General features: G+C 38.6%; 1 protein-coding gene across 1 annotated transcript; it reads right to left on the reverse strand.

Annotated features, from left to right (window-relative positions):
- Window positions 1-510: 510 nt before the first annotated feature.
- Window positions 511-18,159, reverse strand: LOC125229114. Its single transcript, XM_048133894.1, has 11 exons — window positions 17,715-18,159; window positions 17,169-17,300; window positions 15,291-15,459; window positions 14,557-14,750; window positions 13,438-13,811; window positions 6,768-6,774; window positions 6,139-6,459; window positions 4,548-4,943; window positions 4,188-4,344; window positions 3,025-3,206; window positions 511-1,136 (listed from the first exon to the last, which is right to left on the reverse strand). The coding sequence occupies exons 1-11, from the start codon at window positions 18,142-18,144 to the stop codon at window positions 742-744; spliced, it is 2,757 nt and encodes a 918-aa protein (XP_047989851.1). The 5' UTR covers window positions 18,145-18,159; the 3' UTR covers window positions 511-741.
- Between the last annotated feature and the right edge of the window lie 233 nt (window positions 18,160-18,392).

Raw genomic sequence — 18,392 nt, forward strand, 5'->3', positions numbered from 1 at the left:
TACATTTGCAAAATATTTGTTTAGAAGTTGCTATCGCAATGCGCGCTCAATGCCTCATTCTGCTTCGTGCGGCGTACACAGGACCTAAAACTTTTGAATTTTGTAAGACAGCAGTTCTTAAAAAGTTATTTTTTTTTATTTCTATTTTTTTTGATATATTGAGATTTTAGTAAGTTTTATTTCGTCATTAAGGTTCCTTAGAAAGTCGACCTAAATGTTGGTAACAAAATAGGATCAATTAAAATTTGCTGACGTGGCTATGTACATTGTACAAACTTTATGAGAACTGCTGATGAACCTTTTAGTAATATTTTTTGAAACAAAATACATTAGTTAGTTGTTAATCCCATTCAAAATGAGACATGCTGAAATGTCGTATATCTTAATTCATATAAATCATGTCGTCGCTAAGCGACTTATACAAACATGGATATATAATATAAGTATGTATAGACCGTGTTTTGTTTTTCCGTTAACTTCCGTTCGCTATATTTTAAAATGAATTATTAATCAAATTTTGTAACAGTTTTATTAGACCAGAACTTACATTTGATGCATTACATAATGCATTAACTTCCAAATTGTATAAGAAAACATTATTCATGAAAACTGTTAAAAATCAACTTTTTAAATGATTCTATATGTTTCGATTGAAGGTTTTAAATTTTAAAAATAATTTGAAAAACAATTTATTTTATAAAAAAAAATATAAAACTTTATGAGATTAGACACCTTGCAGGCTTATTTTCTCATAAAATCCTGAATCCATTTCGTATACGCGAACACATTGGTATACATGGTAGGCACCGGCGATCCGCATCCAGCATCCGAGCGTTTCCCACTGACCAGCCCAATGAGGTAGAATATTCCATCCCGTTCCATCATGATTGGCCCTCCAGAATCACCCATGCAGGTATCTTGGCCGTTCTTCCCCGCAGCACAGAGCTGGCCTTCAGTGATATCAGGGTAATGCCGCCGGCATTTGTTTAAGGGCACTTGAGCGACTTGCGTGTGAAGTTTGATGGTAGATGGTTGACCGGACTCTGTTTGACCCCACCCGGCCACGGTCAGAGGGGTTCCTTCGAACTTGCCGGAGTTTATGTTGAAACGGGGCACGCAAATTGGGCGGATGTAGTCTGTAATAATAAAATAAATCATATTAAGTGCAAAATTCAGAAACTATCAAACAAAATTCTCTATATTATATTTTAATTTCATTTCCTAAGTGCGTTTTAACATTATCCGGTGCGATATCGGATATAGGATCGATATCTTATACCTACTTACATATGTATTAAGACGCCACGGGAGCGAAAATACTAAAATGGAAAGGAATTTGGGAATTTCAGTTAAATATACTAGTGTTATTAACTAGATTTATCGAAAAAAAAAAAATGTACATTAAGAACAAGTCAGTTAAAAGATATTACGAAAACATCTTTAAAATCGAGGTTCCGCTCTCGACTGTTTTCTCCTTCAAAACTTATTTAAACGGAACGGAGAATCTGAATAAAAATAAAATAATCTGTGTCGGACCGTTTAGATTTTTTGGCTAATTGTTACCGATCTTGAGTATCACACCTTTTTTTGAGCCATATTGAAAAAGGCCGTTTTTAGAAATTTTTGATTGTCTCTAGCGTCTTTTAAAATAAAAAAAGCAAAAAAATCAAAACAGTCCGACACAGATAAAAATAATAATAATCTGTGTTGAAAAAATCATTGCTCTATCTTCAAAAACCAGGGAGGAAATAGTCGAGAGCGTTTGTATAGAGAATTGACCTGTATCATAACATCCGTTATTGAATCAATATTAAAATTGGATCGGATAATTTGTACCTAAGTAAACGCTCGCTCTAATTATTTATTATCTATGTTTGCATGGATATTGTATAAGAAATGTGCTTTGATTTTATTCTGATTTTAACAACAAAAAAGTTTGCTCACTCTGTTTCGGGAAGTAATTTTCCTTAAAAGAATATAATGAAATAACTCTCTTCAACACAAACTGAAAGTGCTCGGCCGTTTGAATTTTAATAAAGAGAGTAATTACTTATTTTTACCATCTAATATCAAATATACAGGGTGAATTAAACAGGTCCAGCAGACACACTTTGCATAGTGACTTTTGAAGTCATAATGAACAACTTTTATAATGGGACCGACAAAAGCTGAAATCGCGAAAAAAATGGCTGTTTTTGGTGACTGACGCGATGCCGCTCCTCTCCTTGGATTATGACCTCAAAACTGACACTTTAAAGCGGCATCTGTAAGATTAGGCAAATGAAAGAAGCGAAAGAGGTCTGCCAGGATCGTAGTACGTGGAAATCTCTCTGGGAAACAGGCGTTATGAAATATTGTAAGCTTAATAGTATCGACTGCAGACGTCAGTTGTTAAGCTGCTTAGGTACTCGACACAATCATTATGCTTAAGATACTCAGCGGTTCCATCCGCAATATCATTTTGTATCCCCAATTTATTTAAAGAAAGAATACTGTGTATTGTATTTTACTTTGTTAAAAGAAAAATGCCGTGATCTTAGAATTAGTGGCCAAACCCAATATCATCGGCGAAACGAATGCCCACAGACTTCGCTGGTTTGGTCACTTACCTACATGGAATGGGAAAGAGAGCGTTCTTGGGTCGACCGGCTGGTGGCCGTCCGGCGGGTCGACCCAGGAATCGCTGGAAGGAGAGTGTGGCGGCGGATATATATGCGTCAGCTTCAAATTCACTAACTTTACACTTCAGTCTGCTGCAAGAGGCTGCGCAGGATCAGGACAGGTGGCGATCTCTCATTTCGAAGGTCAAAATTCATATTGGATCACTGAGTCAAAATAGTTATTAGATAGCAGTGGCGGAGCGTCGATACAACTCGATTCCCAACGGGTTCCCTAAAATTCTCTAGAATTTGTAGTAGAAGCCCATACAAAACAGATTCCAAAAACCCCTCCGGCTTTACCAACGAACATTTTCACGCCCCGCCACTGTTAGATAGTTAGTTTAAAAACAATAAAGAGGCTTACCAGTATAGGGTGCTGCAGAGCTAAGCCTCATCATGGCTATATCGTTGTGGAGTTCATCGCGATTGTACCTTGGGTGCTTGGCTATCCTGTCCGGGTGTATGACCATATTTTTGACACATTGTCTTCCCACGCAATCGGTGGGGAAGGTCCTTGTGTTGTATTCGGCTAAGTAGACGCTTACACTGAAAACAATAAACAATTTCATTGCGATATACAGTGGGAAAATGTAGCCTGCATTAAGGGCCTCTGCTTTAGGTTTCAGGGACATTTTATAGCTTGTTTCACACAATGAATTCATGAAGTTTTAGAAGGATAATATCTCGTTACGCGTTACTTGAGAAATTAGATTTTATTTCATAAAAAAAAATGATGGAACCTGTTTTTATTGATTTCCGTTAACTGTAAGAGTCCTTTCCGTCAACTAAAATTACAAAACTAAACTTCTCTAAGGAACTAGTGTCTTGTACGGTGTATATTGGTACAATTTTGATACATCTTAAAAAGTCCAACATCATTCGATCATTAATGTCTCAGAGTTCCATAGTTTTATTACACCTGTTTTCTGTGCTCTGATCCAGCCGGTAGGGAAACAAGGGCTTTCTTGTTTAATAATAATACCCTCGAGCACTCTATTTTTCTATCCGCTCATCCGTGACGATTTTGATGTTTACAGTACCCATGTCGAGTTAATAAAAATATTTACATACAAACCAATCGCAAATACATTACGTAATTATCTCCTCTAAATCTATATTTGCTACATTGACCCGAAAACATTGCCTGGCCTTGGCCTTCTATATTTGCTACATTGACCCGAAAACATGTTTGTGAAGTTGACCGTACAAACAAATAAAACAGGGTGTATTTTGATAGTAGTTCAGTGACGGCAGCTTATATAGATCACGTCTTATTGTGAAAAAATAGTCTTAAAGCATTCTCTCCTCCATTCTCAATTGATTACGCTTAACGTTTTTAAAAAAGTGGATCTTGAGGAATCTTCTTCCTCAATTCATCATCCACTTACATGTGTTGCGTATGTACATGGCGTGCATACATACATACCGCCCGGCGTACGCTTGTTAGAAGAGTTATTACTGATCTGATACCGTGGTCGTAGCCAGCAAATCATCAATGGCCCCATTAAAACTTTTTTCAATACTCACTCTTCATAACTTCCGATTTGGAAATCAACGCAATGGGCCGCCGTGATCACATGTCGGGAGCTGATGAGAGACCCTCCACAGCCAACTATTTTGTCCTGGAGCTTCACGTTAAGATGGACGAGCCACGGGTACTGCAATATTCCTGCTGGTTTGCCAGCTAAAATAGACAAAAATGCAAAATTCAGTAAGCATCAGGTCCACTCCACGTAAAAGACGTAATTGTTAAAGGAAACGTCACTTTCGACAATCAGAAGTCAGTGCTATATTGCAATTTATTTTATGCACATTTTGTAAGCATTGTTTGAATACGTGTCAGAAAAATACTTAGTTTAAAAGCACAGATAAGTGTTATTTAATTACCAATGATATATTTATCTGGTGAAATGTCGGAAGCATTTTTATCGGTTGAACGCTTAAAACGATTTTCTCCATTAAACATATTTCGTCCAAAATCAGAATCGCCAATTCCATTGCCGCCTAGTCCCCAATCGTTAGGGATCCAATCCCTATTTCCGAAATCAAAGTCTATGCCCTTTCCGAAGTCAAAGTCATTGCCGTGGCCAAAATCGAAGTCCTTTCCATGGCCAAAGTCGAAATCATTTCCGTGGCCAAAGTCGAAGTCACCATCGCCTCCCGGCCCGTAGCCACCACCTATTGGTCCGAGGTCATTTCCATCACCGCCTACTGGTCCATTGCCGTCATCGCCGTCGGGTCCGTTATTGTTATCTTCTTGATCACCACCATCATTGTTGTCATCTACAAAAACATATGCTTAAAAACATCTTTTAAAATAATTTAGCAAATAACAGACACGAACTTTATCACGACTCATTTATATTCATTATGCGTGTTTTAATGTTTTTGATCTAGATTTCATATACCGTGTATTAGTTTAAATATCAAGACGTCTATTTTATTCTAATATTTCATTTTGGTTTAATAATAAAGAATTTTTAGAGCAATAATATAAGTAATATAAGTATGTTTTGTTGTTGTTCAAATACAGCGAGGCGTCAAACAGGGTGACTCGCTATCTCCAAAACTATTTACTAGCACCCTTGAAGAAGTTTTCAAGAGCCTGGCGGTCTCCTGGGAGGCTAGAGGGATAGTCATCGGCGACAGAAGATTAACAAACCTTCGTTACGCCGACGACATTATCCTTTTCGCCTCTTCGGAATCAGAATTACAGCAAATGCTCCAAGATCTGAGCAACGCAAGCCTTCAGGTTGGACTTCAAATAAATCGAGCAAAGACCTAAGTAATGACCAACAGCAAGAAACGTAGGGTCGAGGTAGATGGGCAGAATATACAATATTTCGACGAGTACATTTACTTGGGCCAGCTAGTTTTTTTCAGCAACAGGCAAGACAAAGAAGTCGAACGCCGTGTCGATAATGCCTGGAAGAGCTACTGGTCCATGAAGGAGCATATGAAGGGACACCTTCCACTTTCACTAAAGCGAAAACTCGTCGACATGTGTATACTGCCCGTCCTAACCTACGGTGCACAAACATGGTCACTCACAGAAAACCAGAAGTCCAAACTGAAGGTTTGCCAACGCGCTATGGAGCGCAGCATTTTAGGTGTTAAAAGAACCGACCGCGTCCGTAACACGGTGTTACGGATAACACCACGCTGCGCTCTAAGACGCGCATTGCTGACGTTGGCAGAAAAACCGCTAGGCTTAAATGGGACTGGGCCGGCCACGTCTATCGCATGCATCCGGATAGGTGGGCTAACATAGCCACCAAGTGGATGCCGACGAAAAAGCGTGTGCGGGGCAGGCCCAGGCAAAGATGGCGGGACGACCTTGACGACTTCCTAAGCAACTGGCCGGAAGTAACGGAGAATCGGGAATTATGGAGAGCCGGGGAGAGGCCTTTGCCCAGCAGTGGGACACTCTAATAGGCTAAGAAAAAACTAAAAATAAAAAGTATGTTTTGTATTTTACCTGAACCTCCTCCTTCAGCGTGTTTACCGCAGCAGCCTGATTTCGTATCCGGGAGAATACCCTGGATAGCTGAGCAGGTCCCATCCCCAAAGCCAACTTGACCAAAACCGGGCCTACCACCTCCAGCTCCAGCAAAAGCTGGACCTAGCACTGACAGAACAACCACTGCTAAGGAAAGAGTCAACTGAACCATGATGGATAGCTTTTCGCCAATCAACCAAGACCAGTATTTTGACCTCTCCTTAGAGAGGTTGTCAACTAACTGTACCCTATGTTTCAATCTAAAGCTGTTATATAGACTAGGTTTAAGGAAGAAGCTACCTATGTTGTTTGTCAGTCATAGTACTTACCATGTAAATATTTTACAGGATAAATAAAACGTTTAATTATAGAGGTAATATAACACGGAAACAAGGACATCATTAGGAATTATTAGTTAATTAAAACGACTCCTAAACATTCACCTCATTTGTTGTTTGCATATTGTCCCGTGAGTAATAAAATAAACAAAAGAATGATTTTCCTTCTTGGTTTTCGCTTTTCAATTCCGTATTCATTAAATTACATTTTCATTAAAAGGTTAGTTAGGTTAACGTTATTGGTTTTTTTATGAGTAAGTATAAAATTACCTGATTCCTTGCAACATTAAATGGATCACTTTTAATAAAACTGTTTTTACAAAGTGCCGAATCCATTTTAATTACTAAATTCTTATTTGATCTTGTTGTATCTAATTACTTAATGTGCACAATAAGGAATATTATTATTATTCGTATCTCCGTTTAAAAGTCTTGGGTCTTTCGAGCCCGGACTTTATTATTATTATTAAATTCTAAAATTTACAGTAAATTATTGTTACCGCTAAACCAGTACGATAAGTACTCTTTATTATACTGTGGCTAAACTGTTGTGTTCGTAGCTAAAAAAATAATAATTATTTATTGCAATAGTCTCAACATGAAACCCTGAGAGGGTATAGCAACTTAGATATAATCACTATAATATAACGAATTTATTGAATTAACCGTATAATATAGGTACAAATTAGCCTACAAATAAAACTAAATTAAATCTAAGAAACCTAAATAACTCTAAAACTAATAACTTACATAAGGTATAAAAAAAAACCTACTGGAAGAGGCCTCCCCGCGCAACCCCTGGTGCAAAGGTGCCCATCACTATAATTGTTATAAAACTAAATTCTTAAATTTGTAATTTTATTTCTTAAAAAAATTGTAGGCCTCATCAGTGTAGTTTTGGCGGTAACAAACGGAGTTACGATGGCCATTTAATTTGTAAGAAGAAGAAAAAAACAGTATCAGCATCTCGAAGACATTTAGATTAAGGTAAAATTCTGTTAGATAGCAATGAGATGTCCTATCACCCCTTTTAATTCTGGCGTTGGTTTACGGGACACCCTGTATATTTATTTTATTAACCCCCGACACAAAACGACGGGGTGTTATAAGTTTGACGTGTCTGTCTGTCTGTCTGTCTGTCCGTCTTTCTGTCTGTCTGTTTGTCTGTCTGTGTGTGTGTATGTCTGTCGTAGCTCCCGAACGGATGAACCGATTTAGATTTAGTTTTCTTTGTCTGAAATCTGAGTTAGTCGGGAGTGTTCTTAGCCATGTTTCATGAAAATCAGTCTACTATGTCGCAGTCGGGGTTTTTTTCAATATTTTTTGATTGAAAACAAAGCAAAACATCTCGAATAAAATTTACGTTCAGAAAATGTTCTCTAATTAATTAGCATATTCCGCACTTTTAAATCATTGTCGTTCCGACCCTTTTGCCGGTATAAAATATTTTCAAAGGTCCTTTAGCCACTCTAAATTGTTTTCAGTGTTTAGTCCTAATTCTATTCGTAAGTATTTACATAAAATGTTGTATTTTCTTGGAATAAATATAATTGATCTTTATGTAATTAACACATTTTACATAATAAATAGAATATGTGGACACCGATAATGTTCGTCCGGATGTTTATTGTCTGAATTTCTACGTATTTTTACCGCCGCCTCAAATCTCTCAAGGAAGGTGGTTCTCAATTCGTCTGTATGTTTTTCTATTTTTTTTTATGTTTGTTTCACGATATCTCCGTATTTACTGGACCGATTTTTTTTTTCGATTGAATGTATATGCATACAGATTGGTCCCATTTTTCTCAGAACCCAGTTCTGAAGATGAGATCCTGGAGAAATCGAGGGAACTCCTCAAATCTGAAAGGCACACATATGGTGATTTTTGTGTTTTTTTAAGGAACAGCATGCATTTACGTACGGAACAGTGACATTTGGTGCAGTGGAACTGCTGATGATGGCCAAAACGGAACTCCTCAAATCTGAACGGCACGCTTAATTTAATGACTTTGGTATTTTTATAAGAACAGCATGCACTTACGTCCAGAACAGTGACATTTGGTGCAGAGGAACTGCTGATGATGGTCAGAACCGAACTCCTCAAATCTGAACGTTATAGTGACTTTGGTATTTTTATAAGAATATCATGCATTTAAGTTCAGAACAGTGACATTTATTTAGTTATGTTTGTTAAGAATAAGTATTGAGTTTTCAAGTCAAATTTTGTCAAGCTTCGATTTCTTATAATCGGATTCATGAGGAATTGAGGAAACTCCTCAAACCTTAACGGTATACGTATATTCATTTGTGTTGCCATCAAATAATTAAAGCATTAAAAGCAGTTTTAAAAAATACCTACACATTTCTACATAATCCAACATTCGCAAGTAGCTTTCACCAGAACCCCAAAGGCGGCGGATTTTTTTTCTTATAAATTATATTTATTAATATTTTTCGAGGCATCATTGACCGCAGCGAAGCAAGGGCTACGTTTTAACTCAAGCAGTTTGCTTTTGTATGTCCGGATGTCTCGCTCTACAGCTCGCATTTCCCAACCGATTCGCGTGAAATTTTGTGACCAGATTCTATGACTCAATAAATTTTTTTTGTCGTCCCAGATTTTGGAAATTGTAAAAAATTACAAAGTCATGGGGCCTCACGCCTTAACTTTTAGCCGTATCGATATCTTAAAAGTCTTGTCTTTTAGATGCATGTATATAGAGTGCTTGGCAAAAAAATCAGACGTTTTAGAACACAGGTTTAGACGGTAGATGTAAAAATATGTAATTTTGCATGAGAATAAGCATTTTAATTTCGCCAATCTACGTATGTGTTAGGGTGGCTCAGTGTTAAGTCACCGTGCTTTTTTTCAAATTTCTAATCACCAAGTTCTGCGTTCGAATCCTCCAGGTGCCATAATTTTTGTATTTTTTTTGCATTTGATTTTTTTATTATAATAATTATATTTTAACCAACTAAGCGATATATACATTTTATATACATATAATCTTTTTTTTTTCAGTAGAAAGTAAAATCCTGTTTTACACGTTAAACTTCCGTGAGACATATTCAAATAATTAATTGAAATACGGTTGTACTCACGTTATTATATCGCTATTGCTGCGACATGTTTCGGGCCCCTCTTCAGGCGTATAGGAGTTCACGCGACGGCTAGACTCCGCAGACCGCAGTCCGCAGTCTGCGGAGTCTAGCCGTCGCGTGAACTCCTATACGCCTGAAGAGGGGCCTCCGATTGGCCCGAAACATGTCGCAGCAATAGCGATATAATAACGTGAGTACAACCGTATTTCAATTAATTATTTAAAATCCTGTTTGCTTGATGATCGAAATTTGCATTTTTATGTCCGTATATTTTCCTCTATTCAACCGATTCTCGTAAAATTTAATTATGTAACAAGACTATTTATATTTATTTTTTATGATCCAGTGCTTAATAATTTTGAAGTACAAAAAAAAATAAGTACTAACCAATTTGATATAGAAAGGATGAGCTGAAATAATTACGATGCCTCTCCTACAACGTCACGCCACAATATTCTCACAGATGGCGTTAAACAGAAGATAAAAACTTACCTCGGAAAAATCAACAAAATTGTGTCTGACCAAAGACCTATATAACTTCGTCTGACTAAGACTCTATACTCTCTGGTTTGACTAAAGAAAACGGACGCAAACATTAAAAATTTGTGCGTGGAGTCCCTCCGCGCGGCATAAGTGAAACTTCGTAACATAATTATGATAGCTGTTGGCAACAAGAAGAAAAATAATAAAAATAAAAATACAAAAAGTTTTGCATTTGCCGGGAATCGAACCTAGAAATATGACTAGCGTGAGGGCAAAAATGTACCATGAATGACACTGCACCACCGTGGTTTGTACTAATCGAAGCGAATTTAAGTGTTATGTGCAGCCACTTTCAAATAGATTGAATTAGTGAGTTGGCGATGCATCGTATGACCGTAGTATTTAAAATAGTTGGGTTAGGGTTTTCTTGCGGCCCTTAAAAGCGAAAATAGGAAACCCACTTCGCGGGCTACCGTCGACACGTTTACAAAACAAAAACTGATAACAAAACCAAAATGGACGACGAGGGGGAAGCACCCACAAGGGGGCTCGGGGGCGAAGCCCCCGCCAAAAATAAATACCACGTAGAACGTATTGAAAATAAATTAGGGTTTTCTTGCGAAGTTTAAGATCGAAAATAAGGGGGGGGCTCGGGAGGCGCAGCCCCCGCAAAATAGAAATACCGATTAAGTATCCAAACTAAGTAAGGTTAGGGTTTTCTTGTGACCCTGAAAAGCGAAAATAGGCAACCCACTTCGCGGGCTAGCGTCGACACGCTTACAAATCCAAAATTGATATGAAAAACAAAATGGACCACGAGGAGCGAAGCATCCACAAGGGGGCTCGGGGGGCAAAGCCCCCCGCCAAAAATAAATACCAACGTAGTACGTATTGAAAATAAGTTAGGTTAGGGTCTTTTTTACGACGCTTAAGAGCGAAGATAAGGGGGGGCTCGGGGGCGCAGCCCCCGCAAAATAGAAATACCGATTAAGTATCCAAACTAAGTAAGGTTAGGGTTATCTTGTGACCCTGAAAAGCTAAAATAGGCAACCCACTTCGCGGGCTAGCGTCGACACGCTTACAAATCCAAAATTGATAAGAAAAACAAAATGGACCACGAGGGGCGAAGCATCCACAAGGGGGCTCGGGGGCGAAGCCCCCGCCAAAAAGAAATACCAACGTCTTACGTATTGAATATAAGTTAGGTTAGGGTCTTTTTTACGACGCTTAAGAGCGAAGATAAGGGGGGCTCGGGGGGCGCAGCCCCCGCAAAAAAGAAAGATCAATTAAGTATCCAAACTAAGTAAGGTTAAAGTTTTGTTGCGACCCTTAAGAGGGAAAATAAGGGGGGCTCGGGGGGCGCAGCCCCCGCAAAATAGAAATACCGATTAAGTATCCAAACTAAGTAAGGTTAAGGTTTTCTTGTGACCCTGAAAAGCGAAAATAGGCAGCCCACTTCGCGGGCTAGCGTCGACACCCTTAGAAATCGAAAATTGATAACAAAGCCAAAATGGACGACGAGGGGCGAAGCACCCACAAGGGGGCTCGGGGGGCGAAGCCCCCCGCCAAAAATAAATACCACGTAGTACGTATTGAAAATAAGTTAGGTTAGGGTTTTCTTGCGAAGTTTAAGATCGAAAATAAGGGGGGGGGGGGGGGGCTCGGCGCAAATGAAAAGCGAAAATAGGCAGCCCACTTCGCGGGCTAGCGTCGACACCCTTACAAATCGAAAATTGATAACAAAACCAAAATGGACGACGAGGGGAGAAGCACCCACAAGAGGGGCTCCAAAAAGAAATACCACGTAGTACGTATTGAAAATAAGTTAGGTTAGGGTTTACTTGCGAAGTTTAAGATCGAAAATAAGGGGGGCTCGGAGGCGCAGCCCCGCAAAATAGAAACACCAATTAAGTATCCAAACTAAGTAAGGTTAGGTGTTCTTGTGACCCTGAAAAGCGAAAATAAGCAACCCACTTCGCGGGCTAGCGTCGACACGCTTACAAATTGTGGACGACGAGGGGCGAAGAAAGAAATACCACCGTTGTACTTATTGAAAAGAAGTTAGGGTTTTCTTGCGGCGAAACACCCACCCCGGGGCTCGGGGGGGGGGGGGGGGGGTTGGTAGCCCCCACGAAGTACCAACGTAATACCTATTGAAAATAAGTTAGGTTAAGGTTTTCTTGCGACGAACAAGAGTGATTATAAGGGGGGGGGGGCGGTCTTGGGGGGCCCAGCCCCCGAAAAAAGAAAGACCTATTAAATATCCAAACTAAGTTAGGATTTTCGTGTGACGCTTAGAAGCGAAAAGCCCACTTTGCGGGCTAGCGTCGACACGATTACAAAACAAAAGATGATAACAAAACCAAGGGCAGGACTTGCCATTTTATCACTTATCTACGCGGATAAAGCATCCGTCACGTTGTGGCAAGTTAGTCAGTGTGAGATTGACATATGTCTTATCCACATTGATAAGTGATAAAAGTGCAAGCATGATAGCCCAACAGTTTTTATATGTTAAATGCAGAAATTGCCGTTAAGGGCTTGAGTTGAGTGCCTATAGCGTACGAGTATATGTCGCTTTAAAACTGTTGCTGTCATGAGGTCATGACTTGACTGCGATAATCACTTAATTAGCTTTCAGTTTTGCGTTCTCTAAGCATTTCGCGAAGGTCTACAGCTCCCAGAGCCACTAGTTATTTTATGGTGTAGATGTTCTTTCATTTGAACCAAATATGTACCTACATTGTCAGTCAGCGGCATAAATAATAGTATTTTGATTTACTTGAAATTGTTTATTTACAATAGATTTTTTTTCTTTATTGGATAATCACATTTGGAGTCTACAAATTAATAGGAACATTAAAATCTCTTTATTTACATGAACATATTTACATAATTATATAAGAAACTAAGACTAAACTTAAAAGCTAGCTAATGTCTAAAATAGGCCCTTGCGGCATTGTACCAAGGATACTGGACTGGCGACATTTCCTCGCTGTATCGCAATGCTGATACGTTGTGCGAGGAAGTCGCCAGCTCTTCGGTCACCAAATTACTTATACTTATACATACAGTCGAGTAAGGCTACACACAGATTTGCAAGGAATTGTTGTAATTATCTTATCCTACTAGAACTCATGGATCATTGAAATTACTAGAAAAGACATAGCTATATGATTTATGATTCTATACAATTAAAAGGTTTATTCACGAAGAACCATCAATTGTTCCGGATCAATATCCAATTTTATATAAAACGATTCTCCATGAATACTTTATGAAACAATGAACAGTAAAATTCCACTGATATATGGAGCGTTAAGAATTTTTATCTATTTTCCTGTGTTTATTTAACATGTTCAACGATCCAGTCTTTATGAAAGAAAACATTATTGAACAAAGAAGACACACTAGATCCGCATTCATGGTCGCCTCTCTTACCACTCACGACACCGGACAGGAAATATTTATTTTCCGACAACACCATCAAAGGTCCCCCGGAGTCCCCGTGACATATATCCTCCCCATGGTCTCCGATGCTGCAGAACATACTATCATCTTTATAAGAATACTGTTCTTTACATTTTACATTTGACACGTAGTTGACATTCGCTGCCTGTTTTAAATTGGTCTCCTTTTTGCCGTCCAAACCCCATCCGGCGATGATGATGTTTTCACCATTTACATCTGCTATGTCTTGGGATGGCAAGCATATTGGTCTGATGAAGTCTGTAGAATAATTAAGATTTAATTTTGATTATTTTCAGTTATACCTGTTATAAGTCATTTTAATTAAAATGTTTCGAAGACGAAGTGTTTTTGGACATCAAGATGTTAGTAAAGGCTTGTGTAGTAGCCGAATGGCATTTCTGTGACGCGAAACGAAAACGAAACGCAGCGAAAGGTAGTCTGGCTCGTCGCGCCAATACGCAAGAGCGATAGAGATAGATATCTACGAGCGTTTCGTTTCGTGAGCATTTCGTGAGCGTTTTTGCCATTCGGCGACGTACCCTTCGACCAGAAATATATGACTACTGTCAAGAGGGCAATGTTATTCTGATGTATGCGGATTGCGGTGACAGTTCAGTATAGTATGAAGAAAATAGTTCTAATAAAATTCCGCAAGATGGCGTGTAGACTGTAGTCATATATTTCAAATCAGGCTTTAAATATGAGATCTACAAACAAAATTAATTGGTAGGTATCACTATCATATGTATACTAAGGAATGCTAGAGAGTTTACAAACGAGAATGCATGTTCTTAATGTATACCTAGATACCTACCTGCTTCCATAATATTTAACGACGAACATTTACGGACCAAAAGTGGCACTGTAACTTGAGCACTTGTGCTCTGCCTACCCCGTTTAGGAATATAGTCTTTAGTTTATATATGTATGAGATGTATATAAAAATTACAGTGCCACTCTTGGTCCGTGATTGTATGTGCTTGCGTGATTTTACACTGCTCACCTGTGTAGGGTATATCGGAGCTGAGCCTCAAGAGTGCGACATCATTCTGCAAGTAGGTGTCGTTGTAATCTTTGTGAATGATCACGTGCTCGACTTTCTTCACTATATTGTGAATGCAGTCCTTCTTTCCGTTGCCCGTGATGCAATCCTCTGGGTAGGTGTTAGTGTCGTACTCAGCTAAGAAAACTTCAAGTCTGAAATTAAGAAAATACAGGTTTAATAAAGCGGTTTGAGGATCGTACGCAATTAACTAACAATATTTTATTTGGTTATACGCAATATAATATGCGCACATTAATATGATTATGCACATCTAAGGTATACCTTCGAAAAATTGATTAAAAGTAAGATCGTTTGCTTGAAATTTCTGACAAAATAATAAGTACCTACGTCAGTTGAAATTTTATGTTTCACGCTATTTACCTAACTCTGCCCCTCGGGTCACATTGTAAGTAGTAAGAGTAACCGATTAGTATGTGCGCAAAATCTGTTGCGTTACTTTTTTTTTATAAATGGGCTTACTCTTGGCCACAGACTAGCCGAAGGCAAAGACGTGGCCTACAATGGAGTGAGCTCGCCCAGAAGATGCCTGTTCACTCTTAATTTGAAGCCGATTTGCCGGGTTATATGAGCTCGGAAATATAGCCGCCGGCAAGGAATTCCACTCCTTGGCAGTGCGCATAAGAAAAGAAGAAGCAAAGCGCTTCGTGCGAATTCGCGGAATATCTACTTACTGCGAAATGTCTTTAAATGTATTATGCAGGCAGTGGGCAGCAGTGAGTACATATCGGGAGCTTATGATGGTCCCGCCACAGTAGTCCGGGCTGTGCAGACCCTTCAACCGAGGGTTGATCGCCAGTCGCACCGTCCACGGCAGCTGATGCAAATCCGTCGCTCGACCACCTGTAGAATTGATGAAATGAATTGGTCAATCTTAGTGTTTCATCTTATTTTATTGAATTGAAAAAATGTACACAGCATTGCAGTGGATAACTACAATGTGAAATTTATTTTTTTATCTTATATACAAGCGTGAAGATCTGAAGATAGCTTCGAAGAAAGACATTTTCAGCAGTGAACGCATACTTCGCCAGGCGAGTGGAAGATTGCTGTGCGAAGCCATCCACAACAACTGTTCATGCGACAATATATAGGGATTGTACCAGTGAATTGAAGGGAGTATTGACAACCACCGATTTTAGCAACATTGTCGAACAAAGTAATAAGCGTTATGCATTCCAATTCGAATAATGCAATACAGAGACAAGTTGCCAAGTTTGACAAGTTAAAATCGAGAACGAAACGCAGCGATGACGGATTGCCTCAGAGCGTAATAATGGTCAATATTTACACATAAATCCAAGGCAGTTTAACTAATACAAGACAGAAAATTCATGCTTATCCATCATCTCGCAGAACTTCATCCAACCAACAGAACTACTTGCAAATAATCACATTCTGATTCTGATGCGAGTAACGCGTTTATATATTTTATTGTATTTAATATAAACGTGTTACTATAATATGTATACTATCAAAGACCCTCCCGGAAAACAGGAAAAACGTCCGTCATCTCAATAATTTGGACAAATTTAATCATTGACATTGGTATAAGGAAGTCTCTGTAGTGAAGGAGTTCCTCGTTTCCAAACTTAATTTCCTGTAGGCCTAGCACATGATGGCCGCGAGAGTATGTCGCCGCGAGATAGACTACCCGTCCTTATGTCATTAATACAGTTAGAAGAAGACGTGTCATCTATCTCGCGGCGACATACTCTCGCGGCCATCATGTGCTAGGCCTACTGGCTCCATTACTTCTATTGAGTGCACTTTAGGTGAACGACCTCGTAAAATTGCACGTTTCTTACGAGCGAACTAAAATCCGTGCATTTAGGAGTCTATTTCAATAATAAAATAGGTAAAAGCAGGAAAAAAGTAAGGCAAAAGGCTTAAAAATAACCAAGTACTTAAATACGATGAATTTTAGGATTTCTTATCTTAACAAATCTCGTATAATATTGAGATATTTTATTTTATTTACTCTGTATTAGCTATGTTTTGTGTTTTTTGTGTTTGTTTTTCTATGTAAAAAAGTATAAAAAGTAGGGTGCATTTGGGTAATTTCGAAAATCACATAAAAATCACCATTATTTCCATCATATCAGGATTCCCCTATCGAAATTACCCGAGCGTTTCTGTTCTTCGAAATTACCCTAATGCACAACACAATATATTTTGAATGAATGTGGGAGGAAGTAGGTAAGTACTTAATGTATTGGTGGGAGAGGAAAACCGAGGAAAAGTTGGATCGAATGTGTGAACGATGATAATTAGGAAACGGAAACAAGTGAATGATGATATGATGGGAAATAGAGAGATATTAAGTAAAGAGAAGGACATGCTGCGCCGACCCCAAATGACTTGGACAAGAGCAGACGGATGATGTTTTTTTTTTAATTCATTTCTAATAACACTACAAAGATGCTTACTGCTACAATTTCGCCAAACCAAAGTTTAACGGCGAGGTTATGCACTCTTATATTAAGTACTTATAACTATTCATTAACATGATGATGCATGATGAATGATGATTTACACCTGAAATATCTTACGTTCTATCCTACCTCTTATCATTTTATGAGGCGGTTCATTGCTGTCAGTTGACCGTCGATGGCGGTCGTTAAATAATCCTGCCCAGAGCGGACCATTGGGATAACCTGGATACTGATCTTGAATCGGGAATCCTGTAAAATAAAGTTGTGGGTTTTAGCCAAAGAAAATATCGTTGCCTATCGCTGACTAGTCATAATAATCGCTATCTTCCTTATAACTAATATCCTGGCTTTTTAAAAGAAATTTTGGAAATTAATTCCATGATTAAGAGTGGTTAATTAGTTACCACTTACAGTTTTTATGGAAGCTATAATCATCTTACCATTTCAGATAAATAAACAGACGTATTTGGGAATGTGTCCCTATACCAGAATGAATTTAGTAAAAGTATGATCCAAGGAAGTGAAGAAAAAATACATGATATGCATAGTTACACATTTTTTTTAATAAATTAAAATTACCTACTTAGTTACTACCTATCGCCTCTCTTAGTTGTCATGACAAATCTATTGTTTTGAAAATACATTGTAATGATAATGACTTACGTGTCGCTTCCACACCACAACAGCCTGACTCAGGGGTCGGCAACCCCTTGATGTTTTGACACAACCTGTTCCTCCTGTTACTATCCGGGTTCCTCCTGGCTGGAAAACCGATTCTGCCTTGACCGTTAGGTGATGGCCAATGGGGAACTGAACCAATGGGACTATAGCCAACTGGTCCCATGAGCTCCGGTTTCCGAAACCAATCAGGTATCAATTTCCGATTACCAACACGGTTGTGTTTAAATCTTGGTATGAATTTTTCTCCGACATCAAAGTTTAAAGCATTGCCAAAGTCATCAGAATACTCTGAATATGTACTTTCATAGCGTTCAACATGGTTTGAGGATTTCAGGTAGTTTTTTGCGTGAAAAACGCTCCCTTGGACAACCAATATTTTGAACAGCAATGCTGCTTTGATAAGCCCGGCCATGATTTAAAAATCACTTATTGGGCACCGGAGTTGCACTGACATGTTCATGAATAATTACCTACTTAAATAGGGCTGGTTTCGTGCGTAAGGTATATACTATTGTTACGTTGTTTGAGTTTTTTCCTTATAAAACTATAATTCCCGCGCGCATTTGTAATGGTTCAAAACTACATTTACGTAAATAATAGAATGGTTTATTAGACTCGTAAGCTACTTGAAAAAACAATTGTAAATTATACACCGTGGAC

Source organism: Leguminivora glycinivorella, chromosome 8, assembly GCF_023078275.1.
Source record: "Leguminivora glycinivorella isolate SPB_JAAS2020 chromosome 8, LegGlyc_1.1, whole genome shotgun sequence".
Classification (NCBI taxonomy): domain Eukaryota; kingdom Metazoa; phylum Arthropoda; class Insecta; order Lepidoptera; family Tortricidae; genus Leguminivora; species Leguminivora glycinivorella.